General features: G+C 44.9%; 3 protein-coding genes across 6 annotated transcripts in view; 1 reads left to right on the top strand and 2 right to left on the bottom strand.

Moving 5' to 3' along the window:
• Positions 1-220: 220 nt before the first annotated feature.
• golga1 (golgin A1) lies at positions 221-15,186 on the bottom strand. Of its 3 annotated transcripts, XM_035640465.2 has the most exons (24): positions 15,010-15,186; positions 14,305-14,583; positions 12,336-12,426; positions 11,238-11,312; positions 9,672-9,769; positions 9,565-9,597; positions 8,494-8,622; positions 8,056-8,225; positions 7,725-7,836; positions 7,558-7,641; positions 7,149-7,274; positions 6,725-6,820; positions 6,394-6,489; positions 5,911-6,006; positions 5,410-5,550; positions 5,200-5,274; positions 4,518-4,607; positions 4,248-4,350; positions 3,640-3,800; positions 3,351-3,509; positions 3,210-3,269; positions 2,818-3,042; positions 2,644-2,730; positions 221-2,021 (listed from the first exon to the last, which is right to left on the bottom strand). In XM_035640465.2, exons 2-24 carry the CDS (start codon positions 14,431-14,433, stop codon positions 1,941-1,943), a joined length of 2,517 nt encoding a protein of 838 aa, XP_035496358.2. In that variant the 5' UTR covers positions 14,434-14,583; positions 15,010-15,186; the 3' UTR covers positions 221-1,940. The 3 variants fall into 3 exon arrangements, with proteins under 3 accessions (XP_035496358.2, XP_035496361.2, XP_035496360.2); XM_035640468.2 differs by lacking the exon at positions 8,494-8,622; XM_035640467.2 differs by lacking the exon at positions 11,238-11,312.
• A 1,062-nt stretch (positions 15,187-16,248) lies between these two features.
• Positions 16,249-20,443, bottom strand: ppp6c (protein phosphatase 6, catalytic subunit). The gene is made up of 7 exons (XM_035639197.1): positions 20,284-20,443; positions 19,321-19,416; positions 19,149-19,214; positions 18,911-19,052; positions 18,722-18,801; positions 18,056-18,265; positions 16,249-16,879 (listed from the first exon to the last, which is right to left on the bottom strand). The coding sequence occupies exons 1-7, from the start codon at positions 20,356-20,358 to the stop codon at positions 16,631-16,633; spliced, it is 918 nt and encodes a 305-aa protein (XP_035495090.1). The 5' UTR covers positions 20,359-20,443; the 3' UTR covers positions 16,249-16,630.
• A 704-nt stretch (positions 20,444-21,147) lies between these two features.
• Positions 21,148-24,163, top strand: part of si:ch211-158d24.2 (multiple epidermal growth factor-like domains protein 9) — a 22,544-nt gene continuing 19,528 nt past the window's right edge. Inside the window, exons 1-2 of one of the 2 annotated variants that reach the window (XM_035639194.2) lie at positions 21,148-21,915; positions 23,725-23,871. In XM_035639194.2, coding sequence (XP_035495087.2) covers positions 21,417-21,915; positions 23,725-23,871 — 646 coding nt within the window. In that variant the 5' untranslated portion in view covers positions 21,148-21,416. The remainder of the gene's footprint in view (positions 21,916-23,724; positions 23,872-24,163) is intronic. The other variant, XM_035639196.2, reaches the window with a different exon arrangement.

Raw genomic sequence — 24,163 nt, 5'->3', positions numbered from 1 at the left:
TATGTGTGTATTCAAATGCCAATGTAAAATAAGTTCATACATATGCCAATTTTGTAAAATGTGGGTATAAAAATGCCAATATAGGAAATGAGTATACACATTCTAATAATGTGAATAAAAATGCTAACCTTTTCATTCTATCATTTGTATAGAGAACATTGAGAAATTTGTGTAAAACCACTTTTCTCACCAAACATGCATGAGTCGGAGTCAGAAGAGGTGTTATTATAATTTTGGATTTAATATTAATAAATGGGAGAAAATGGAACCCGGCGGCATCTGTGAAATCATAAAAAGCAGAAGACACGACAGCTGTAGTGATTGTAGGTCTCATGATTACAACAGGGAGAACTCCACAGGGAGAACAAACGTCTGCAGACGACCTGTGTGTTTCTGATTCACGTTCTGTACACAGAAGAGGAATGAAAAGAATGACATGCAGGTCATCATGTTGTGACTGAGGAGCTCCATGATGATAAATACTTCAAACTGAAAACATCAAACCATTTACATCCGCATATCTATACATTTGTCAATGCATACCATATGTACATATTTCTATACATAAATAGACACGTGGAATGTTCTTTCATTTACATTAGCAAAGGCAGGTAAAGGTAGAGCATTTTACCACTGTTAGCATCCAAAAGGTCAAACAAAGTCCACCTTCATTCATACTGGTGGTCTGCATGAACAGTGGCAGCCATTTTTGTTTCTCCAGCACCAGAACCCTGAACTGAGCTTCACAGGCAGAACCTCCACACGCAGCATGTGTGACCCCCAACCAGTTCTCCTCGTTCAACGTTTTGGTTTACAGGTTTACAGGCTGGAGCCATGTGAGGTCTGACTGCGACAGGAGGAATCTGATCTGACACACCGAGCATGTGAAGGTTTTTACATCTGCCAAGGAGGTCGTGTCTTCACCTGGTCCGTTTGTTGTTGTCAGAAAGTACAGAGCAGAAGGATGGGACATACTCGGAGTGGGTCCGCACAAGGGGAGGGAATGAAGGGGAGCAAGATTTTAGGGATTTCCCAGGGAATAGTTTATGGATATTGATGAAAATAATTAGGCATATTTAGGGGACTGATATCTCAGAGTGTGTACAAATAAGTGTGGATCCAAATAAAAGCAGATTTAAATGTGTTTCATAAGGGGCCTGTTTGACCTTTACCCTTTTAGTGTAGAAAATGTTGTTCTATAGTTTGTCCGGCAAAGTTCAGCCCACAACTTTATTGTCAAACTGTAAAATGTCCTGTTTAATACACATTTTGGTCCCAATTGTATGCGAATCAAATTGACTGGATCCATAGCAAAACAATGGTCCATGTAATGTATTTATGTTAAAAAAATTATATCATAATCATATTAAAACTCATTTGAACTCTGACAGTCACGCTCTACTACAGGTTGCTTTGATACAGTGGGAAGCAACATGATGAAAATGTTTTTATCAAGAGAAATGGGAGCAATTACATTTCACTGATGATGAGATGATGACCTGACATCTGATCATCAATCAATCAACCGTCAGAGAAATGATGCTTCATCGTATCTCAGGTAAACGGGGGTTTAATGTTGCTACTGAACGAGCAGCCTGGAGTCTGTGGACTGTTCAAGGAACATGGTCCCTTTGAGTCCAGGGCCAGTGAACGCTGCTGCATCGACCAGAGGCTCACACGCGTCACACACCAGGTCTGTTGCTGATCGTGTGTGTCAGGTTCTTACAAGTTGATTCACCATTTGCTGTTTTCATAAGAGAAAATTAGTCTGCCTCAACCCTTACAAAGAAAATAATGTCATTTTCAAATCAACAACTGATTACGAATGTCTTTGTCCCACACCCGGTGCAGCCCTTCTCACTCAGAGTCAGAGGCTGTTTGAGAAGAGACCTCGGATCCTTCAGTTCCTTGTCTGTCGCGTCACTTCTCTCCGCTCATCATCAACTCCAGGGACTTGAGGCGCCTGAGACTGAAGGCCTGATGATTCCTTTTGGAGAAGGCTTGGATCCAAACCAGGACATCTAGAACACAAAACACACCGGTCATCACTTTGGGCCAAAATACAACGAGCTAATATGTATTTATAGTTATTATTATATTTAACCCTTATATTTTATTTTAAAGACACATTGGACCTAATACGAGAACATTTTTATACTCTTATCCAAACCTCCTCCTACTTGGCTTGTTTCAGCCTGATGAAGATGTGATCATGTGATCATAATCAACTCTGTCTACTCCTGGCCTGCTCTTTTCTTCATGCATGAATTAGATGGAGGTGGCTAAGTGGACGTGAGAGGTGGAAATATACATTTTATTTGATATGATGTGAGGAGACACCTGGACAGCAGCCTACCAGACCACGGGCAGCAGTTAATCTATCTCTATATGACTTGTATGACAAGTCATATAGAATGAAATGAAGCAGAAAATACCTTGATCCTGACCAGTCAGTTCTGTTCAGGATCTACGGTACAACTGTAGCTTCAATCCCCGTGACTTTGTGTCCATGATGGTGTGAATGTCTGAGAGCCTTTTCCTCCGGATCACCGTAGAAACAAAGCTCTAGTAACATCTTATTGTACTGACGTCACATGACAGTGGTCTGTTATGAAGTATGAAGGCAGGAAGTAAAACCCAAACCTTGTACTCCAGAGTTTGCTTCAACATGTCCTCTTCCTCACGAGTGAAGTTCAGCAGCACGGACACGGCTCGTATGAGCTGAAAAGCCTGACGCAGACACACAACACAGGTTCAGTCAATCGGTCCATCGCAGCCAGAGCTGTGGTGCTACGGAGCGGAGCTCTGAGGACTCACCTCAGCCTCTCTGGACGACATGAACTTGAGGACGACATGTTTGAGATACTCAAAGTTGATTTCCCGTGAGTCGTTGAGGTCTGAGGTGTTGGTCACGGTGGTGTTGGAGGTCGGGGGGCTCAGGGCTGACGCTGGAGGGGGCTCTGGACAAAACCGCTCCTGTTTTTCTGCTCGGCTGTCGAGCAACTTCTCCTTCCCTTCAGCTTCTGGATCAGGCTTCAGCTTCTACAGGGCAGAGAAAAAGAAAGGGAGGGGTCGTTACCAAATAATCACTGTTGTGTGCTACTTTCCCATTTCATTTTGTCCAGTTATTACAAACAAGAGACACCAACGACCTGAATCTAGACATCATTTTCTACAACAAACCATGACTTGGATTCACGTCGTCTTACCAGTTCTTTTTGCAGCGTCCTCTTCAGTTCTGCCAGTCTTTGCTGCAGCTGCTTGATGGTCTGCAGGACAACAACCAGCGTCACATCACTCACTTCATGTTTGTATGTACAGAATGAATCTGATGACAGAAGGTGTCTGACCTTGTTCTTGTCGCTGAGCTGCTGCTCCAGCTCCCTGTTGACTTTCTGAATGTGATCCAGGTCATCCACCGTCACACTGCCGTTCTGATCCTCCTCACACACCTCAGGGCTGTGAAGCTGCTCTGTCAGGGTGTCCACCTCCACCTCCAGGTACGACACCTGGACAACACACAACACTCCGTCATCACGTGTTTGACCTGAGGCGTGATCCTCACTGCTGAAGGCCGCTGGAGGAAGTGAGCGTGTTTCTTATGAGAGCGTGTACAGTGTGTGGACAGAATGAACTGACCCGAGCCTGGCAGCCGTCCAGCTGCTGGGTCTGGCTGAGCAGCTCCTTCCTCAGGCCGATCAGCTGCGAGTCTCTGTCCAACTCCACCTGCTGCAGCTGGGCTCGCAGCCGCTCCCCCTCCTCCTGCAGCTGGATCTGTGAGGCCTTCCCACTCTGCACCTCTGTAACACACGCGCTGAAGTCATATCACTAATCCCACTTAAAGGAAGACAAAAATATAAAGTAGTGAGTTTTACAACACTTTCCGACATGTATCCCAATAAAACAAATCCATTATTGGGCTTTATGGCAGGTGTTTGGTTTATTCTGTATTTTTATTCTATCTTTCAGTATCAAAGACATGTGTTTGGGGCCATTTTCAATATTTAATATATATCATCTTGTGAACATTTCAGTGTCCATACAGTTCAGTTTCCAGTGTTCTTGTCAGGAGTGTCAGCTCTTCCTTGAAAGCAACACTTTAAATAAACAATAAAATACATTTCAGTGGGGAAATAAAAAGGTAAGCATGTTAATATAAACCCAATGGCAACCATGTAGAATGAAAGTCAGAATCTCCAACCCCTGACTTCTCTGCTTAGTTAGTGTGTGTGTGTGTGTGTGTGTACCATTCTGGAGCGTTCTGACGTCCTCCTCTCTCTGGGCCAGCCTCTCAGTGACAGTGGTCAGTTGCTGCTGTGAGGTCTGGAGGAATGTGGCTTGCTCTCCGACCTGACACATCACATATAGATAGACACACACGTAGACACGTTGACAATCACCACACAGAACGACAAACCAGCTGTGTTTCTTCAACACCGTCTCACAAGCTGTGAGTGAGAAATGTCCAGATTTGTGTTTGATTGGTCCAGAGGGAGGAGGTGTGTGTATCCACTGACCTGTGTTTGCAGCTCCTCCTTCTGTCGCCTGCTTTCTTCCAGAGCTTTGGCGATTTCTGTGCTCACCGTCTGCCGGCTGCTCAGCTCCGACTGAGGGAACATGCAAACAACCAAGTGTGTGATCAGTACGGTTCAGAGGGTCCATGAACATTCGTATTTTTATATTTATATTTTATCTTTATTCTGGGACCAGTGGAGCTTTGCATGATCCTCAGTTCAAAAGAGTCTATGTGTCAAACGGTCTGCTGGGAGTATCTGACTGCAACAGACAATATTCATTCAGTTTTCTTTAAGAGGCCTCTTAAAAGCTATTCTTCTTCTGACCTGCACCTCAACCTGTTCTCCATGTGGAGGTTCTGAAAGCTAAAAAACTAAGACTAGGGAACTACAAGTAAACACCCCTGCCCTAAAGACCCCTGCCCTACCCCGCCCCCAACATCTGTTGACTTATACTGAAGAACATTCAATATATCAAACTTCTCACGTAGACTTTTCTACTTCAGCTCCTCACGGAAGTAAAAGTGTTGAGAGTCTGACACCTGAACTTTGGTCTCACAAGGATTATTGTTACATACTTTTACCCAACCATTTAAAACTTTGGCCACATTTAAAATGGACATGCAACATTGCAACATTATATTTACTCGTAGCATTTTTATTCCTGTGGGACATTTGTTTTTACCCTGCATTGCTCCAGCTCCTCTGTCTGCTGCCTCAGTGTGGAGTCCACCTCGCCCCTCTGCCTCTCCAGATCAGTCTGCCACACGACAATACAAAGGGCAAATATTACGTAATAGAGGAAACAATGTTTTCATACTCAAAAGGTCAAGGTCATGCTCTCTCACTGCAATAAGTACATTACACTACCGTTGGTTACAGAAACAGAACGTACCACCCTGTCCTGTAGCGTCAGTTTGTCCTTCTCCAAAGAGGTGATGCTGTCTTCCAGGCGGCCGCCCCTCTCCTCACTCTGCTGCTGTAACAAACACACCTGCTGCTCCAGGAAAGCTTTCTCTGCACTCCACACGCCTCGCTGGACAAAACACACAAACAAGTGTTGTTTTAGTGTACTTATAAAGTTGTGTTTTACTTTACTCTGATAGAAAAACCTTGGGGTGCTGATATCTTGCTGTATAAAGACAGTGGGGCTGCATGTCCAGGATAATGCTCTATAAATATTAACATTGTATAGTGTGCACTGCTGCACACCACAGCATCATACTAGATACCACCACATGACGACAGTATGATTTCATCTTATTTTATTTAACTATTTTTGATATGTTTTTTGAGTTTAAAATTTTCTTTTAATGATTAATCAATTACTGACCAAGTAAAGAGCTTATAATGTATATTTGACATGAATCATGTGCCGGTTAGTGCTGGTCCTCACCAGTTTCTCCATTTGTTGCTGTTTCTCTGTGAACTGTTGCTGTGCACTCTTCAGTCTCTCACTGCTTTCCAGGATCTGCTGCTCCAGCTGAGCAACCTGAAACAACACAATATTAATATGACAACAATTACACAGTAACTTACAGTGAGAATATGACAGCATCATCAGTGAACAAGGTCTGAACAGGATCAACATACAATGCTTAAACATGAAAAAGAATGATGAAAGATGATAAATGTCTCCATTAATAAACATCTCAGATATGATGCTTGGACAACTTTTGGGGTTGATGTTTATCAAAACTAATAAATAAAAGAAACAAAATGTAAAGGTGTTTGAAACATGTATCTGTCAGTTTTATGTAGCTTGAGGTTCATGTTTCTGTTTGACGAGACATAATTATCAAAAGGAATGAGACAATATGAATCCCTGTAGAACAAACTAACATGATCTTCCACATCATGACTTCCTCTCATCTCTTACTTGTGTGTCTGTCCGCTCTCTGTAGGCCCTGGAGGAGTCGTCTTTGTGTCGGAGGAGGGTCTGCAGCTCTGTGATGCTGCAACTCATTCTGGATACCTTCAGACAAGAGACACGTGTTGAGCTGCAGGGCATTTCAAGCACTAATCCATTACCTATCATAACAATCTCTTTGACAATGTACATAGTTTGAAAGCTGAGGAAACCACATTTTTCATTTATACCAGCAGGCTAACCACCCTGTGAGTTGTCATTCTACTGTACTTCAACAACTGATATTCACAGTATGATAGTAGATGCGGGGACCTGGGTTTGAGTAGCTGCACTGGTTTACCTGAGCCTCCAGAGAGCTGACGGTGTCAGCATGGTTTGTCCGGACAGCCAGCAGCTCTGCTCTGGTCTCCTCCAGACTTTGCTCCAGGCTGGACTTCTGGAAACCCAACAACAGAACTGATAAGTAGGTGCTGTGCTTCTGAGTCTACACCCTCTAGAACAGAGACAAGGCTTTGACATCATGAAATTCATGTGAGGTTTTCTATCATCTAATAAAACCTGTCACTGAAACTCCCTCCAAAGGTGAATGTGATTGTGAACCATTGTGTCTCTGGACACTTTGTCATCTAACAACTAATCTACTGTAAATCACTGCGAGACTCACACTCAGACTAAACTGTAAAAGAAAGTAAAAAGAAAAATTTAAAAAATGACTAAAACTAATGGAACCACTGAGAAGCATCACTGGTCCTGATGTTCTTCACCTCCTGGAGAAGCTCCTGCAGATGCTCGTCCTGACTCAGGTTCCCCTGCAGTCGTCTGTCCAGGGAGGTCACCTTCTTCTGAAGGTCCGCCAACAAGCGCTCCTTGTCCTCCTCTGTCACAGCAGCCTGATGGTACCAGGAGAGGACACGTCGAAAACAGGTACGTAATCAAGGATTCCTCATCTCTAAAACACCTTTCAAATCTGTTATAAAACCAGGATTCTTTTATTTAATTTTTTTATTTTGTTTCCAAAATGTATAAACTGTGTTGTATTCCCGTAATGTGACCCATTTGTATACACTCTCATTCTGAATGATCTGAGTTTGATTTGAACACACAGTGACAGTAGATGTTGATTGTTAACAAAGGACAATCACAGATAAACGGTTCTGTGGATTTTATTGTGACCTTTTGCTGTTGCAGCTTCAGGGCATCATGTTCAGTCTGCAGATCACTAAGGGACTTCTCCAAGTCCGACACCACACACTGCGACTGAAAAACAAAGTTCACACTCTTGCATGACTGAAAACCGACCTTGACAAATGATCAATGAAAACTTGTGCTCCAATACTGACCTTCTGGAAATCTTCAGAGACCTGCTGGATGACTGAATGCAGCTCCTGGCATCGTCCCTCCAGCTCACCCGTCTTCTTGTCGGCCTCCTCTCGAAGCAGCAAGAGATCCTCTCTGCACAAATCATATGAGACAGTCTCTTTGATATTCTTTTCTAAAAAGCACAGTCCTTCATTCATTCATTTCCTTCTCAGAGATATGAGAATACTCAGATAGCACAGTTGATTCTATAACATTGTATGAACGCTTTGATAAAACCTGTAATTATTAAATTCTACTGTGGTTTTCCCCACAGAAGCTCATCATAATGGTAAAATGCCATAATCCACTCACCGCTCTATTTCCAGCTCAGTGTTGAGCCGGCAGCTCTCCTCGTGCTGCTGCTCCAGGAGCTGGAGTTTCCCTCGAGCCTTAGACAGCTCTCGCTTCGCTGACTGAACTTCAGCGTCTTTCTTCTGGAGCTCTCGCTCCTGCTGGCTCAGCTGCTCCTCCTTCCTCAGCAACTGATGGGTGAATGGGAAATAAATCATAACCAAACAGCCAAGTGCTGCTATGAACCCAGGTGAAATAAAACCGCATGCAAGAAGACGCTCCTCTCCTGCACTGAGGCTCACACCAAAGATCTTTAACCTACGTCTTTCCAGCTGAATCTAATATTCTATTCAGACCAATAACAACAAAAAGGTGACAAACTGTCCAACTATGTTCACACTAGACGATCTTCCTCTCGCTGACAAGCCCTTAACTCTAAATCAGTCCACATGTACGCACCATGTGTTTAACTTTAGCGAGCTCCTGCTGCTGAAAGCCCTCCAGTTCATCCAGGTCATCCCTTTTCTGGAACAGTGCTAAGCTCTGCTCCATCATTTCCTCTAGTTGGGCTGACAGGGCAGTCTTCTCCTAAACAAACAACAACAGTTACACCAGTGGACACGAGTAACGTCTGTGTTCATGTGCACAAGTGTTACAGCTCCTACGGAGCTTTCGACCTTGGAGCAGTTTTTCTATGAGTGAATCCCAGTTTTGTTTATCTGCTCATGCACAGGCTCAAGGACGCACATACAAGTGCTGAGAGATTCATAGTCGGTGGATTAACACTATTCCACTGGTCACTTGGATATGCAGCAATGCACCAGCAAAGAAACAAAAGCTAACAAACAAACTTTGATTCAAGAAATGTTGCATTTCATGTCCTTTTAAAAGTCAGCTTTGCAGACATTTGATGAGGAAGGAAATTGACTCTACATTTGGTAGAGCTCGTGGAAACACATAGTATGTTTTAGTGATTTGTTCACAAAAAACTTTACATGGCATCTTCAAATATGTTTTCACACATTTTGTCCCTTTGTCCCTTTGACCTCCAGTCTGTGTCTGTTGTGACTCTAATCACAAACAGAGATAGACGGTTCACTGCTCTCAGCTCAAGGAGAACTTCCAACACAATGGGAGTTTGTTGGTACACGGACACGGTTGCTAAGAATCACTTACAACTGAGATTACATCTCTTCACAGTTCATAATCCTCAGTTGTAGTTAACAGTGGTCTTTCTCAGGGGCTGTCAGGTTGGTTAAGTCTGCACCAGGCTTCACGGGAAACAGACACACGCACTCAGCTAACAGTTCAGGTTCGAGAGCACCCAGGTGAAGGACTCTATCGTCCATCGTTCAACGTGTGATGCGGAAAACTTCAACATTATCACAAAATAGCACGTTACCTGGTACTGTTGTGTTTCTCAGTAATAGTGTGAGGTCTCAACCTAACTATGTTATTATGCTATCTTTTAATTCCAAGCTATATTATAATATATTGTATTATAGTCACCAAAGAAAGATTCAGACGTACCTTTTCCACATCAGCCATCTTCTCTATCCACTCCTGCAGGTGAAGGATGGAAAGAGATCAAAACATGACACACAGCACTTTGCTAGATAGTGGACAGCGTGATTTACCTGATCCTTCTTTTCCAGAGCTAAAGTCATCCCCTCCGCCATCTTGGCTCTGCTGGCTTGGTGAGTTTCATTCTGATCCTGGAATTTCTTAATGGACACTGAGCAGCGAAAGTGAAAGAGAAAAGCAGAAAGGGGAACATGGGAACACTGAAACCAGAGACAACAGACATCACATAGCACAGAGAGCGGCACCGTTAGTAGCTGTGAAAAGTTAGTGTGTTAATCTCTTAAACAAAGACTAGAATCACAATAAATATCCAAGAATTCAATTCAGTAGTTACACTAACCAGGCTAACAGCAACAGCCTCATCACACCTCACAGTGAAGTATAAAATATAAATATATGGTGAAGACAACCAACAACCAAGTGATCGTTTCACTATTCCTAAAGCCTTAATATCTGAGGAGCAAACTCAAACGTTACGGTGGAAAACTATGGAAGGTCTGAAATATTTGAAGAGAAAAGTTGACATTCACGCAGGTTAGAAAGGAAAAGGAATCGTCCTCTGGGGAGCATGAATCTACTCTTTCATTTCAAGCTGCTGAAAACCTTCATGTCCACTGGACACAGCTGCTCCTCTGTGACTCGGACACAGCTCCAGTGTCCACAGGAAGTATCGTCTTCATCATATCCTACATTTCTTCTTTTACAATCACACTGGTAAATGTTTGCTGCTCATTAACCATGAATCACGTTTAGCACGTACTTTAAGACTAAACTCATTTTAATCTTCAATGTAGTTTTATTTTGCAGCTGTGTTTCCTGAACAGTGAACACAGGGAGGAAGGTAACTGCTTTACTGATTTACCACAGAAGAGACATATCCAAAACATTCTAGTTGCTGCACGAGTGAAAAGACAACGTTGATGAAATGAATGCCTCATCAAATATTCATTTCATTCCAACTGTATTCATATATATATATTATAGATTTTAATTAATTTGAGATGAATGCAGTGTATGAAGATCAGGCAGTGGTGAGAGTGGATCTGTCCGTGTGTCCTGTGGACACAGCAGCTGTGCAGTGGACATGGGAGTTTTGAGGGACGTTTCTAATGCAAACCCCACAAAAATAAAGAGGGTTCACCATCGAGACAAAAAATTCAGTATCCTCAGGTACAGTTCAGTCAAAGCTGTCAGGGGGAAACACATTACTGGATGCAGAAATACAGGTTTGTCCACTAGTACCACGCAGAATGAAACACAGCTACCAGACATGTCAACATTTAAATAATGGGAGTGGCTCCTATACAGTCTTTCCTGTGCACACTTTCTTGGGAGTTGTTACCACACATTGTTGGATACGTAGGAAACTGTTAACTAAAGGACAAGTGTGGGAGAACATCTACCCCAACAAAGAGACATAAATCTGAAATCAATGTGTTGAAAAAAATATCAGTGCCAAAGTTCTGAGAGGTGACTTTTAGATCAGAAAGATAAAACATCCAGTGCTCCCAAAGCAAACCTCTAAGTCCATGACCTGAGCATCTAAAGAGAAAAGTGGAGCTGGTTGTTAGAGCCGACAGACAGAGGAGAGGAAGGAGCTGGTGGGGAGAGGTACGTACAATCCTGATGCCTTTCTAACGCAATTTCAAGCTTGTCCTTGGTCTTCTGCATAATTCGTAGCTGCTCAGCATAGTCTGGTGTTGGGAAGTAGGGTGATGGGATGGGGTGTTAAAACACACACACACACACACACACACACACACACAGAGGAGGAGGAGGAGGAAGATCACGGTAAAGACAGAGAGTGAACAAAGGGGGAGGGAGGAAAACAAAAGGGAAAACATGATTGAGAAATAATGGAAGGTAAAACAACTAATGACTTTCTGATCTAAAGATAACATCCTGGTCTGAAGGCTGCATGAGAATATGTGAACTTTAACCTTTTGTTTGTTTGTTTGTGAGGTCACAGTGACCTTTGACCTTTGACCACAAAAAGTTCACGTTAATCAGGTGGTTTGAAGAAAAGCCCCTGGAGATTTCCTGAGATATCACGTTCACGGTGTCAGGACAGATGGACGGACACGCAAACACCGAAGAGAAGATTACAAGCTAAAGGATCATATCATTATGGTACTGTACATAGATATTCCTTTCACCTCTGTGGTGGCTACATGTTGCAACATTTCTTGTAATATCTGTACACGTGTAAAGTTCATGATGAATGTTACACGATGACCGGGAGACAGAGGCCTCCTCAAAACAAACGCTGCATAACTCTCATCGACAGACAGGAGGAGCTGTTTGTTCAGCTTGTTTCTAACATAATTTAAGATCCTATGTTTAATGTTTAAACTCAGTGAAGCGCTGTAACGTGATCAGTCTATTATGCGATAGAGCGATAATATCAGAAATGGACCAGTCACTGAGACAATAGATGATTTACATAATGATCCTGGCTCCATCAGCTTTGACCACTGTTACACTGAGGATGTAATAAAAGTGTTGAGGACTTGAATCAGCAGGACGATAATTGGCTGGAGATGTTTTGAATTGGCTCTTATGGAAACCTCTGGGGCGGACAACAGAAGTGTTCATTTTTCAAACGTACACAATCAGAGCTTGGCCATTGAAGTTGCTTTTAAAAATACAAGTTGGTTAATGGAGATGATAAACAGGATTGGATCTCCAGAATGACAGCGATCTCTCTGAGATCCTACCTGAGAGCTTGGCCTCCAACCTCCGGATCTGATCGTTCCTTCGGAGGAGCTGGGCTGGCAGGTCGTCCCTGGAGCTACTGCCATCAGATGCCTGAAGACACACACAGCATTATGTATCAGCTATTATTATTATTTTCACTGAAAGAAAACATCCCTTCCTCCTTTTCTATCCTGGTGACACCACAGAAACCTGAGGTTTATCCTAAAGTTTAAGTTATAACACTTCAGAGCTGTTACACTACACTTCCAAATGATACAATGTCATATTGATAATGTCATGAATATATAAAGTGGATGCTGGACAGAAAGATGCAGGCTGTCAGTGTCACATAACCAAGCTGGTAATTTATATAAAAAAGAAAAAAGAACATGTTATCACATTGGATTAATAGATTATAGATTAACCAATCAAAGCATGAGTCACGTTCACACATTCACACACTTCCTGCTCAGAAGAGCCGTCAGAGGCAATTCAGGGTTCAGTGTCTTGCCCAAGGACACATCGGTATGCGGACTGGGGGAAGCTGGGATCAAACCACCGAACTTGGGGTTAGTGGACGACCGTCTGTATATCCTGAGCCACTGCCGACAATTGTAAAAGTATAAATCTACAACGTAAAGTGTGCAGAGTGAAGGGCTCTGAATAGGTTCTGACGCCACTTCACCAGATGGCAGGATTACTACTCAGCAGCTTCACTCAATTATTTAGCAAAGTGCAACTGAGACTCAACAGCCTCAGGAGTCTGTCTTCCCCCACGAGGTATTACACTATCCCCACAAGCTACAAGGCAACTAAACCTAACCCTCAACAACCGGTGGGACACAGAACAACTCTGCAATCAAACCCTCAAACATTTCCCCTCGCACGCAACGCTGCCAGCATCCACTCCACCTCTTTCTTCTCCTGTTATTCTTACACACACACACACACACACACACACATACAAACACACACACACACACACACACAAACACACACACACACACACACACACACACACACACACACACATTCATTCACTCATACACACACACACACACACACACACACACATTCATTCACTCACACACACACACACACACACACACACACACACACACACACACACACACACACACACACACACACACACACACACACACACACACACACACACACACACACACACACACACACACACACACACACACACACACACACAATCCTCTGTCCCAGCATTACCCGTGTGTGTGTGTGTGTGGGGGGAGTGTACCGACTGAACAGGCTTCATGTTACACTGTTAGTCTCCAGCCGACATGAACTCAAACACGAGTGACAACATCCACTCTACTATACGTCACAGCCAAGAACCTCCGGACTGCACTGATCTCAGACTGCAGGACGAAGAAGAACCACATTGAATCATCTCATAATATTGTTCTTAAATCTATTTTACATTAGGTGTGATGCAGCTGGACCAGGGCCGTCAGCAGCATCACCTCTGAATATCACGTGCTGCCTCTCAGACAGACACAGCATCTACAGTAAGAGTTCTCCATCACATGAGCCGCTATCACAGACTTCATGTCCGCTCAATGCAGTGCACTTCAACCTGTTGGTACAAAACTCATGAGCTCTAGAAACAGTGAAGTGTTATTGATTTGAGAGGCTGCAACGAGCAAACTGTTTTTATGAGCTATTAATCTGCGATTATGTTCCCGGTGCCAGTAGACAGAAGAATATATATATATATCGTTTACTGATGTGAAGAAAGAGCAGAGAGGAGCTGGTCACTTCTCCTTAAGAGTGAATATCAGTACACACTTGATTTAGCGATGCACAACAAAGACAAGTCCATTACAAATTGGTGGATTAGTATTTAACAATGAACTGCTCCACATCTTTGTGCAAAGTGTCATGTGATGTATAGAACCATCTAGAAAACATGTCAAAGCATCAAGCCAGTGGCTGGTGATGATGAGTACTTACGAAGTCGTCGCCCGAGTCGGCCCCCACCGAGGTGATGGACTCCTTGCTGATGGTGCGTGGAATTCGAACACCGCTCCGGGGTGCTGTGGCCGCCTCCTCCGCTATCTTCTTTTTCAACTTGGCGAACATGTCGAGTCTGTCAGTGTCTGTGCAGTGGGCGACTTGACGTGACGCATTGGAGTTTATGGCTCCTTGTGCGGCAGGCGGACACAGAGCCACGTCCTCACGCTGAAGAGCCACTCAGAGGACGGTAGAGCCAGGACCTCCATCCTGCTGCATCTACAAACAGAGGGACAACAGTCTGTCAGTGACATCATCATCCTACAGTAGAACATGTGGACCTGTCAATGAGCAGCGACAACAGCTTCTGGCTGTGGGTGGAAGTCTTACTGATGGATCCTGATGGATCCATAAGAACACAGGTAACTACATATTGTTGATGATGGCAGATGAGAAGCTTCCCACATGTAGAAACAGCTGCTCAGACGAAAGCTTCCCAGAGACCAGACAGTAAACATGACGTCAGAGGATCCTTCTGCTGATGGACTTCAGTGGATCTCGACTGTCCACTCAACCTTCTAGTGAACGTCATTGATAAACACGGATTGTGTTTGGACACACACGGCTAGCCGGCTAGTTCCGGTAGCACAACAAGCAGAGTGGACGTTAGCAGTGCTAGCCGTCGTTAGCTCGTCTGTCTCTTACCGTGTCCCGGTGCTCGGTGACTGGGAGCTTCACGGCGGACACGTTCCGTGTGAGGTCGCTGGTGTCGGTGTCCGGGTTGACAAGCTAGCTGCTGCTAGCTGCTAGCTGCTAGCCTGCGAGCTACACGTCTCACCTCCACAGATGACTGACGACGTCACGGACACGGCGCAGTCTCTGTTGCAGTGTGCGCCGCCTACCGGCCAGAGAGGAGACAGCAGCAGCCACACTCATGCGCGCAGGCCATCTTTATTATATTGATTATTATACTGTACATTATTATTATTAATGTTTGTTACGTTTATTATACATACTATTATTGTTATGAATATTATTGTTTATAATATATATACTAAATACAATTGTATATATACTGTATATATATTATATGGAGACCATATTCTGTGTGAATTAATAATGTTGTAATAATCTGAGTATTAAACATCCTCATGTGTTATATATAATACTGTGTGAAACTTCATTCATATGAATAATTATTAGAGGAGTGCCCTTTTATCACTTCAGCACCTTCTCCCATAAATATCCGTCTGCAGCCCTGCACCATCCAAACGTGCCTCTACCATGTAGTGCTGGAGTCATAATGAATTCCATCTATAGAAAAAGGTATGGGAAGATGAATGTATTGGCATAGCGACCCAGTGTATAGTGTACCATACAGACAGGCAGTGGCACTCACACACACACAGAGTGTGTAAAGAGCGAAGAGCCTCACGTTACCATGGTGTTTTAATAGTTCTGTTCAGGGTATCAATGACTCATTCAGGACAAATATTTGACCAGTTATTACAACTGAAATGGACTGACTCATTTTCAGACTGTGAACTCAACAAGATGGAGGAAATCTGTTTTATCTGTATATGTATTCGCATGTATAGGGCTGTGGATCGTCCACTAACCAGAAGGTTGATGGTTTGATCCCCTGCTCCTTCAGTCCATGTGCGTAAGTGTCCTTGGACAAGACACTTGACCCCAAATTGCCCCTGACGGCTGGGTCGGCAGTATGTGAATGTGTGTGTGATGTAAAAGTTCTGTTTATTGAAGTGCATAAAAGAACTTTATGAATGTGACTTGTACTGTAAAGTGCTTTGGGAGGTCAATAAATCCAGAAGAGCACTATATAAACACAGTCCATGTACCATATATATACAGTTAATATTTTACACAGCAACACTCTGGTGTATGCTTCATTATCTTACACACAACTTTAACAAATAGACAAAATCAAATCAAGATTTTATTTAACACTGCACCTGACATTTGCTCAGCAGAGTGAATTTTTATTGCAAAGTAAAACTGAGATTTATAAATATGAACATTTTACACCTGTGGACTTGTGGGTAACGTTAATCTTTCCTCTCAGACCTCACAACTGCACAGCCATGATACTACGCCACTGTAATGTCTCGGTGGGATATAAGCTGCAGAATAATGGCTTCATACGCAAAGACTGGGAATAACAATTTACAGTTGGCACAGAGGAATGCACTGTAATGGTCTAAATAATCTACACAGAATTCACAAGAGTTCACAAGCACTGATGACACAGTCCCGTTTAATATCTGTGAACTGAACAAATGGCTACGCTCTTTTTAGTTTAATGTGCTTACAAGAAATAGGGAGTAGTTGTTCGGGGTGGAATGACTCTTTCAGAGTCAGGCACTGCCCTGAAGAGCTTCGGCTCTCTCGTGTTCGCATCTTTGAAAACCATAATGGAGGCGATGTTGCCGCAGCGATAGCAGTAGTTGGGAGCCGACCACACGGTGACCAGCTTCTCGTCAAACATGAACTTGTAGCCTTCGTGGACCAGTTGGTGCGCCCGGCAAATCAGCTTCAGGTTGTTGATGTGAACGAACTGCAGTTGTTTGGACGACAGAGATAAACCAGAGAGAATGAGAAAGACAGAAATCTTATGATATAAGGTGACATCAGTCAACTAACGCTGTGTCCACGTCATATCAGAAGGGATTGATGTGTGGGAAGCAAATATCACAACACAGGATTTATGACTCTATTAGCAGTACAAACACTGATCATGTTATTTGTATTATTACGGGACTGTTAACACCACATGATACACCAGATAAAGTCCGGGATGGTTGTTGGGCCAAGGCCAGACACTGGTCTGTATGGACTGTTGGAAACACAGAAACTGACCACAAAGACTTTTCAGAGACTTTACCACTGGACTGGCACCAGAATGTTTTGTGTTTCCAATGGTCCTATGCTTCCTCTGTCTGACCAGGGAATCCAAAGCCAAGTGGGCGTCATTTCACTTATACACTGGGTAGTATTAACCACTTTATTAACAACAGACGATACGTACAGTGGCAAATTCAATGCTGTATGGCTACAATGCAAGTTAGGTTTCCTGTCCAAAATAGAATCACACCTCCAGGCTACATTAACCATCAGTTACCGATAGTTAGCAATAGTAATAATAATATTAATAGTCCCTGTCCACAATCCAAACTCCTTTTTTAGGGAGCTAGATAAGTCCACATCTGCCTTCATCTGGAATAAGACTATCCCACATCCTGATGCCATCATGCTCCAGCCAGCCACTGTCACAGGTTGTGATCATCTCCAAGTATCTGATCTCTGCAACAAGAAAATCAGCTCTGACCCTTGATTGCTCTGTTCGGCGTGGTCCCTGGTGAGGTGGAGGAATCGGTTGTCCAGTCGGATGCCACTGCCCAACTCCTTATTTTACAATATACAACACTCCCCTACACGCAGGTGCTGGGTTGGGGTTATGATGGCGCATTTAAAGCTTGAAAAAATGAAAGTCTTCACCAGGGGATCCAGCCAAGGGTTTTATAGGTTCTGGCAGCCAGTTTTGGCCTAACTCAACTTTGAATTTCCTGCTAGAGATAGTAATGTGTCATTTATTTTCTATTATTTTTTATTTTTTGTATTATTGTTTCTCGTGGATGGGGTTTGTGATGGGTTGATTGCATGTTTTCATGCATTTAAAAGGCCAATACAAATATTTGAATATATAAAATACTCAAGAGAAAAAGTATCCCACCTCATTTGTGACCTTCGCACCAAAGAGCCAGCCAGCTCCTCTGGGACTGATGGCCCAAGTGTCCACATCTTCAGGGTCTGACCACACCAGGTCACAGAACGCTCCCTTGTGGGGGATCTCTTGGTTCCGCTCAATGGTTCGAATCTGATCTAGGGTCTTAATGTCTGGGGAGAGGCCTCCGTGGACACACAGGATCTGCTCGTCCATCAGCTGACAGAAAAAAACAAAAATTAAAAAAGATAGGACATCACTCTTTTCACAAATATGAAACTGTCCAGCCAAAGCAATCTCATGGCAGGAAGACACCATGGACAGTCTTCTTAAGGGTGTATGACAGATTTATCTAGAGACAGAGCCACAAATTGAGTCAGTGCCCTCAAAAAACACTTAACATCAACAAGGTATTACACTCTGAAATATATATTTTACAAATATAAATAGGCAGCAGGCAGACACCAATCATTTTCTTTAGCAGATCACATTATGCAGTTCAGCTCTTAATACCAGGGACACAAACAGTGTTCAACCACAAACTGCTGCTCATGTGTAGTGTGGCTGCTCTCTACTAAACATAAACCTAATTTATCAGGTCAGATAATACATCTTATTGCTTGATTAGAAGAAACAACAAATAGCCATAAAGTACAGTATGACTTCACTACTTACAGCTGCAACTGTTAACATATCAAACACCTTGGTGCAGTAACGCCACGCATTTGCATTGCCATACTTGGTCTGGCACTCATCTGTAAGACAAAAACATGCCTGGTTTATTTCAGGTGAAAGGGTGTACTGGTGAAAATGAAAAGTGCAGCTGGTAAAACACAAAACGCCATGTTCCATGAGCCACGTCACCATAAAAGCCGTAAACTTGGGTGATCTGTCTGCTCTCGTGGTTTCCACGTAGAAGTGTGATGCGGTCGGGCCACTTGGCTTTCAGAACCAGCAGGTAGGTGAACGTCTCCAGACTGTAGTATCCTCGGTCAACAAAGTCACCCTGCAGATGACAGAGGCGTATTACTGACACTGCTGCAAACAGCACTTCAAATGAATCTGATGTTTCTCAAACTGAAGCAAATTCAGATATACAAACCATAAATATGTAATTTGTGTCTGGAACCTGGCCGCCGGTTCGGAAGAGTTCGCAGAGGTCGTAAAACTAAGACACAGAGATTAAGGTGAGACGTGTAAAATGTGACATCAAATGTTGCTCGTCGTGTTTCATGAAGCTGTCTGAGCTTCCTGCTTGTACACAAGGTGTTTACCTGTCCATGTATGTCCCCACATACTGTTACAGGGGTAGAGACGGGCTGGACGTTGGACTCCTCCAGCAGAAGATCACACACGTAGTCACATAACCTCTGTAACACACAGACACAACAGAGTTATAAGTGTTTAGTGGCTTCCCTCAAATGTTCTTCTTATCTGAAACATCATGTAGTTTATCACGAGACACCAAATCTCTCCGTTATACCAAGACCAATACGTTTCTGTTTGAGAGAATCACAAGCCTCACGTCCGGGTTTACATATTGCAATAACACATCTTTGTCCTGGATGTCACTGACACTGACTAACCCCCCCCCCCCCCCACCCCAGAGGGACGACCTGCACCACGACCTGACACCTCAACCGGTCACGACAGCCCGTGTACTGACTGGATGACATGTCTTGCCCAGGCCGTTCCTCCAGCAGGGCTTCAGAGGAGATGCTTCAGGGTCGTCAACATGAAGCTGTGAACTGTTCCACATGGCTCAATCATTCGGTCAAGTGGGGCTTTGTTACTGAACACTGCACATGGAGTATCAGGGCAGATGGTGACCGTGACCCTGTGGTCCACCAGGTGAGTCTCTTCTCGGCCGGTGTGTGCACCAAGACATTGGATGGAGCTGTGGAATCAAACAGTGATCTGTCAGCCTCACATCACGGCGGTCCGCTCCATCAGGTGACCGGGGGATACGGTCCCGTGGTCCCGGTGGTCCCGGTGGTCCCGGTCCCGTCACGTCAGACAGGACACGGGCTCGAGTCGAGCTGCGGGGGATCAGTTTAACTATCCTCTCTGACTTCCTGTGGTGAAACCAGCGACGCTAGCTAGCCGAAGCGATCGGTACCAGAAGCTAACGTTAGCTAAGTGCGCGGCAGCGACATCGAGCTGCGTCGAGCGGACGCGACGGGAACAAACCGACCGCGCACAGCTCGTCACAAACACTTCCACGGCGTCACTTGTACCTTCAGGTCGTTCTCTGGCAGGTATTTACACTGTTTGGCGATCTCTGCATATTTATCCAGGTCGAGAGGCGCCATCGTATCTCGCTGGCCGTCATGCGCAACTTCCTGCAACACTCACAGAAGACCCATCATGGACGACTTTCACTTCCGCACTGGCGCCTGCCGGCCACCGTCGACCAGCAGACCCTCAGAGCACATTAACATCTGAATATCTGACAGATTATAACATCGTGTTGGTTCTCTGTCGACGCATGTGAGCCCACGTGCCCTGATTTTAATCCAACAAAGGTTTAATCAACGGAGCAGACAAACCAATAACTTAACAAGTGTCAATAAAAAACATTGGTATAAGGGTACTTCCGGTCATGATAAAATAAAAGTCTGAAAATAAAGGCGTTATAGACTAGATAGTTTATACGCAATGAGGTATGTGGCGCGTATTTATGTGTTATAATATATTGGTGTTAAAGTTTGACGGAATTGCTCGGTCGATCGGGTTTAGGATCATATGACAACCAGTTTTGTTTACAGTCATCACATATTGTTATGTGTTATAGCTGCACCAGATACTGGTCGAAAAGATGAAATGATACTGGAGATGGACTTCTTTCAGACGTTCGTCTAATTTGAATGACGTTAAATGATTTTCTAGAACCCGTGTCACGTGGGGGCAGATGCGGGATCATAGAAAAACAGGTACAAATAATGATGGAGTCACTACAAACACCTGACGACAAGGCACCGGGAGGACAACACCTGTCCTACTGTACTCACACACTGTACTCACACGGTACTGTATTCACAACAGTTACTCACTTTGTCTCTGGTACATGTCACAGTTATATGTTCGTTATAAACAAAACATATCGCGTCTCCGTGGGGCGTCACCGCGACTGTCCAACCAGCGAACGACCAGGCGCAAGTGCACATTTTGGCGGGCTCCCATTGGCCGAGGCGCCCGTCCCTCTCGGCGGCGGGGGGCGGGCGGTGGTAGGTTGCAGAGCAGGTGAGGTTTTGACCGGAGCGAGCAGCAGCGGACCGCCGGGGGACGTCGATGGTGGAGGACGCATCCACGGAGGGACCGGTCTGAGAGGGACCAGCGCTGGGGCTTACATGGAGAGCTGAAAGCGAATATGAGCTTCTCGTCCTTAATGATGTACATGTCTGCGGCGCTGACACTTCTTTTCTGTGGATATGTCGGATTTTCCGAAGCTGCACCTCGCGTCAGTCCCTACGATGCGTCGCCACTATCCAGGAAGCCCGACGCAGCCTCCGACAGCCTGGAGCCTCCTGCTGCGGCCGAGAGCAGGGTCGGCCCCGGGCCTCTGACCGGACCCGCAGCGGCGCCCGACGCCCCCGCCTCCCGCGCCTCTGCCCCCCAGCCTCCTACGACGGACGCGACCCCCGCCGCCCCTGATATTGGCCTCATCTCAGCCATTAAAGAACAAATTCCAGCGCCGATCTTTCCATTGACCGGTGCACGTAAACGATCCGCCGATGCCCACACGTCCCTCTTGGCCCCGGAGAAGATGCTGCAGACCATGATGGTCTCCATGGTTTCACAGCACACCGCGAACGATGCCTGGGCGGCGGACCACCGCGGCCCCGCTGTCACCTCGCTGGAGAACCAAGGTGAGTCGTGAACATCGGTCAGCTGGTGTGATCCGGAGCCACACATGGGGGGGGGGGGGGGGGGGGGGGGGTCTGCATCCAGAGTCTGTCTGTGTGATGGAGGCTCCGGAGGGTCGCGCTGTGGCCTTGACGCAGAGAGCGACAGAATAAACCTCAGAGCAACAATGGTCCGAGACGACCACCACGTCCCGGCTCGTGGAAATCAAACTGTTCTCCATCCACAGTGTGTCCAATGTGGAGGTGGTGTCTGGCCTACATTATCATGTAGAGGCCTTTATTATCGAAGGATGTGTGCCCATGTTACGGGGGGGGGGGGGGGGGGGGGGGGTCCTCTTTGTGCTCCACCACACACGTCTGATGTCTGCAGGAGCTCGAGAGGAGGGTGCTCCATCCTCTCCATTGTTGTTTGCATCATGGCAGTCCCAGAACAAGGCCGTCCGACCAAGATGGCTCTAGGCAGGCTGAGCCATGAATGAGCAGTGACAGTGGAACAGAGGAGCCCCTCCCCTCCCCTCACACATCACACATCACACATGTGGACGTGTTGTTCTCCAGTGGGCACTGCAGCACAGACTGAGGGCCCACTGGTCAAATGTGTGTGTGTGTGTGTGTGTGTGTGTGTTAAGAGTTAATTCATTCTGTACGTCCCCATGATGAATTCACCTCCTGTTAAAGGTCTTAAAGCTTCACGTGTGGTCCTCGATTTTCTTCCCAGACCACATTGTGTTGGTGTCGTTGCTCCATCATGTCCTCAGGTCAGAACCTAAACTCAAGTCCCTTTTAATTTCGTATTGTGGCAGATGATGCCCCGTCACGTCAGGGTCCAGTCCAGTCATGCCTTTTGACTCTTTGTGCTGCTCTGTCAGCATTAATCTCAGCAGAGGATTAGAAAAGATGTTCAAAATGTCTGTTTTTAGTGTGGTACAGTGTAATACAGGCATGTCCCGCGATTTCATAGAAATGGCTTTGAAAGAAAGAGACGGGTCCATGGTCCTGATCGGTCTGAGGATGATGGTGGACCCGGAACCCACATGGCCGGTGGAACATTTAAAAACAAGTTCTGCTGCTTGTGAATAGATTTTAATGATGTATTTTATTGGAGAACTTTAAGAATAAATGACTGAAAATGAATGTGCAGCTATTTAGATCCTTTGTTAAAAATTAAACATTTTGTTTCTGGCAAAAATGTCTGACTTTCGTCATTTTCAGCCTCTCAGTTGTGAAGATTTGCTGCTTTCCTTTGTCCCTTTGACGACGGCGATGATGAATAGAAAATGAGCGATTTGAAGGCGCCATTGAATTCAAATTACACTTAAGGAGAGTGTGATGGAGATGTCTTCCTATTTTAATAATTCATTCAGAAGATCTCATTCTTGTTAATTGATAATGAAAATCATAGTCAGCTGCTGCGCTGCGTTCAGTCTATCACTTCATGTGTTGTGTCAGTGTAGATGAATTGAACCAAGAGGGCGTCGTGTTGTGTTGTGTTGCCTTTCCTCAGTAAATCACTCAGTGGTTCAAACAAACAGCAATACTGTAAATAACACTGAGTCAAAATGAAATCTGCCGTAGTGAAATCTTCTCCAGTCTCACTCTTCAATGATCTCGTCTAAAGACAAGATCCTATCACGTCAACGTGGGCGTCAGCGGGGTAACGTCTCCCCCTCGGCAGAGCTGGGGTCTGCAGGTGGATACGGTATAGGTCATGTTATCCTGCTCTTCTTCTGAAATATCTCCTCATACTGAAAGATGATAACGTGGTGGGACGCTCGAACCAAAGTTGAAAGTAGGGTAATTGTTTCTGTGCAGGGGCGACTCCCACAGCTCCTGTTTCTCCTGCAGCGACACAGACTGGTGAAACAACCTCCCAGTGCCGGAACACCAGCCTTGCTGTCACACCACGTCACAGCTGTCATGCAGATGGAGGTGTCACCCATTCTCTCCCAGTCCACACAGGTCCAGTCCAGTCTACATCAAGCCTGTTGTGAGGCTCAACCCTGTCCCACACCTAGACAAAACCAGACGTTCACAATGAAGTGTGTGTGTGTGTGTGTGTGTGTGTGTGTGTGTGTGTGTAGCAGGACCTCAGACATTCTGAGGCGTGATGTGCAGCCACAGTTCTTCAGGGGACGTCAGTGTGTAGCAAAGGCTCTGACAGGATACACACTACAGGCCTTTCTTAGTTTCATAATAGTCCAAGCAGCAGAGGAAGAGCAGCATAATCAGAGAATACATTAGAATTCACTTG

The sequence above is a fragment of the Scophthalmus maximus genome, chromosome 3 (genome assembly GCF_022379125.1).
Source record: "Scophthalmus maximus strain ysfricsl-2021 chromosome 3, ASM2237912v1, whole genome shotgun sequence".
Taxonomy (NCBI): domain Eukaryota; kingdom Metazoa; phylum Chordata; class Actinopteri; order Pleuronectiformes; family Scophthalmidae; genus Scophthalmus; species Scophthalmus maximus.
Note: the sequence above shows the minus strand (reverse complement) of the source record. Positions and strands in the feature narration are given on the sequence as shown.

What these genes read in the sequence shown, in the direction of transcription:
- golga1 (XM_035640465.2), bottom strand. Translation starts at nt 14,433, where the DNA reads ATGTTCGCCAAGTTGAAAAAGAAGATAGCGGAGGAGGCGGCCACAGCA. An exon ending in TGCAGGAGCTTCTCCAGGAG is followed by an intron (nt 6,821 to 7,148) that starts GTGAAGAACATC and finishes TTGGGTTTCCAG; the next exon opens with AAGTCCAGCCTGGAGCAAAG. An exon ending in TGGACGGCTGCCAGGCTCGG is followed by an intron (nt 3,510 to 3,639) that starts GTCAGTTCATTC and finishes TGTGTTGTCCAG; the next exon opens with GTGTCGTACCTGGAGGTGGA.
- ppp6c (XM_035639197.1), bottom strand. Translation starts at nt 20,358, where the DNA reads ATGGCGCCTCTCGACCTGGATAAATATGCAGAGATCGCCAAACAGTGT. An exon ending in GTGGGGACATACATGGACAG is followed by an intron (nt 19,215 to 19,320) that starts GTAAACACCTTG and finishes TCTGTGTCTTAG; the next exon opens with TTTTACGACCTCTGCGAACT. An exon ending in ACACAAATTACATATTTATG is followed by an intron (nt 19,053 to 19,148) that starts GTTTGTATATCT and finishes TGTCATCTGCAG; the next exon opens with GGTGACTTTGTTGACCGAGG.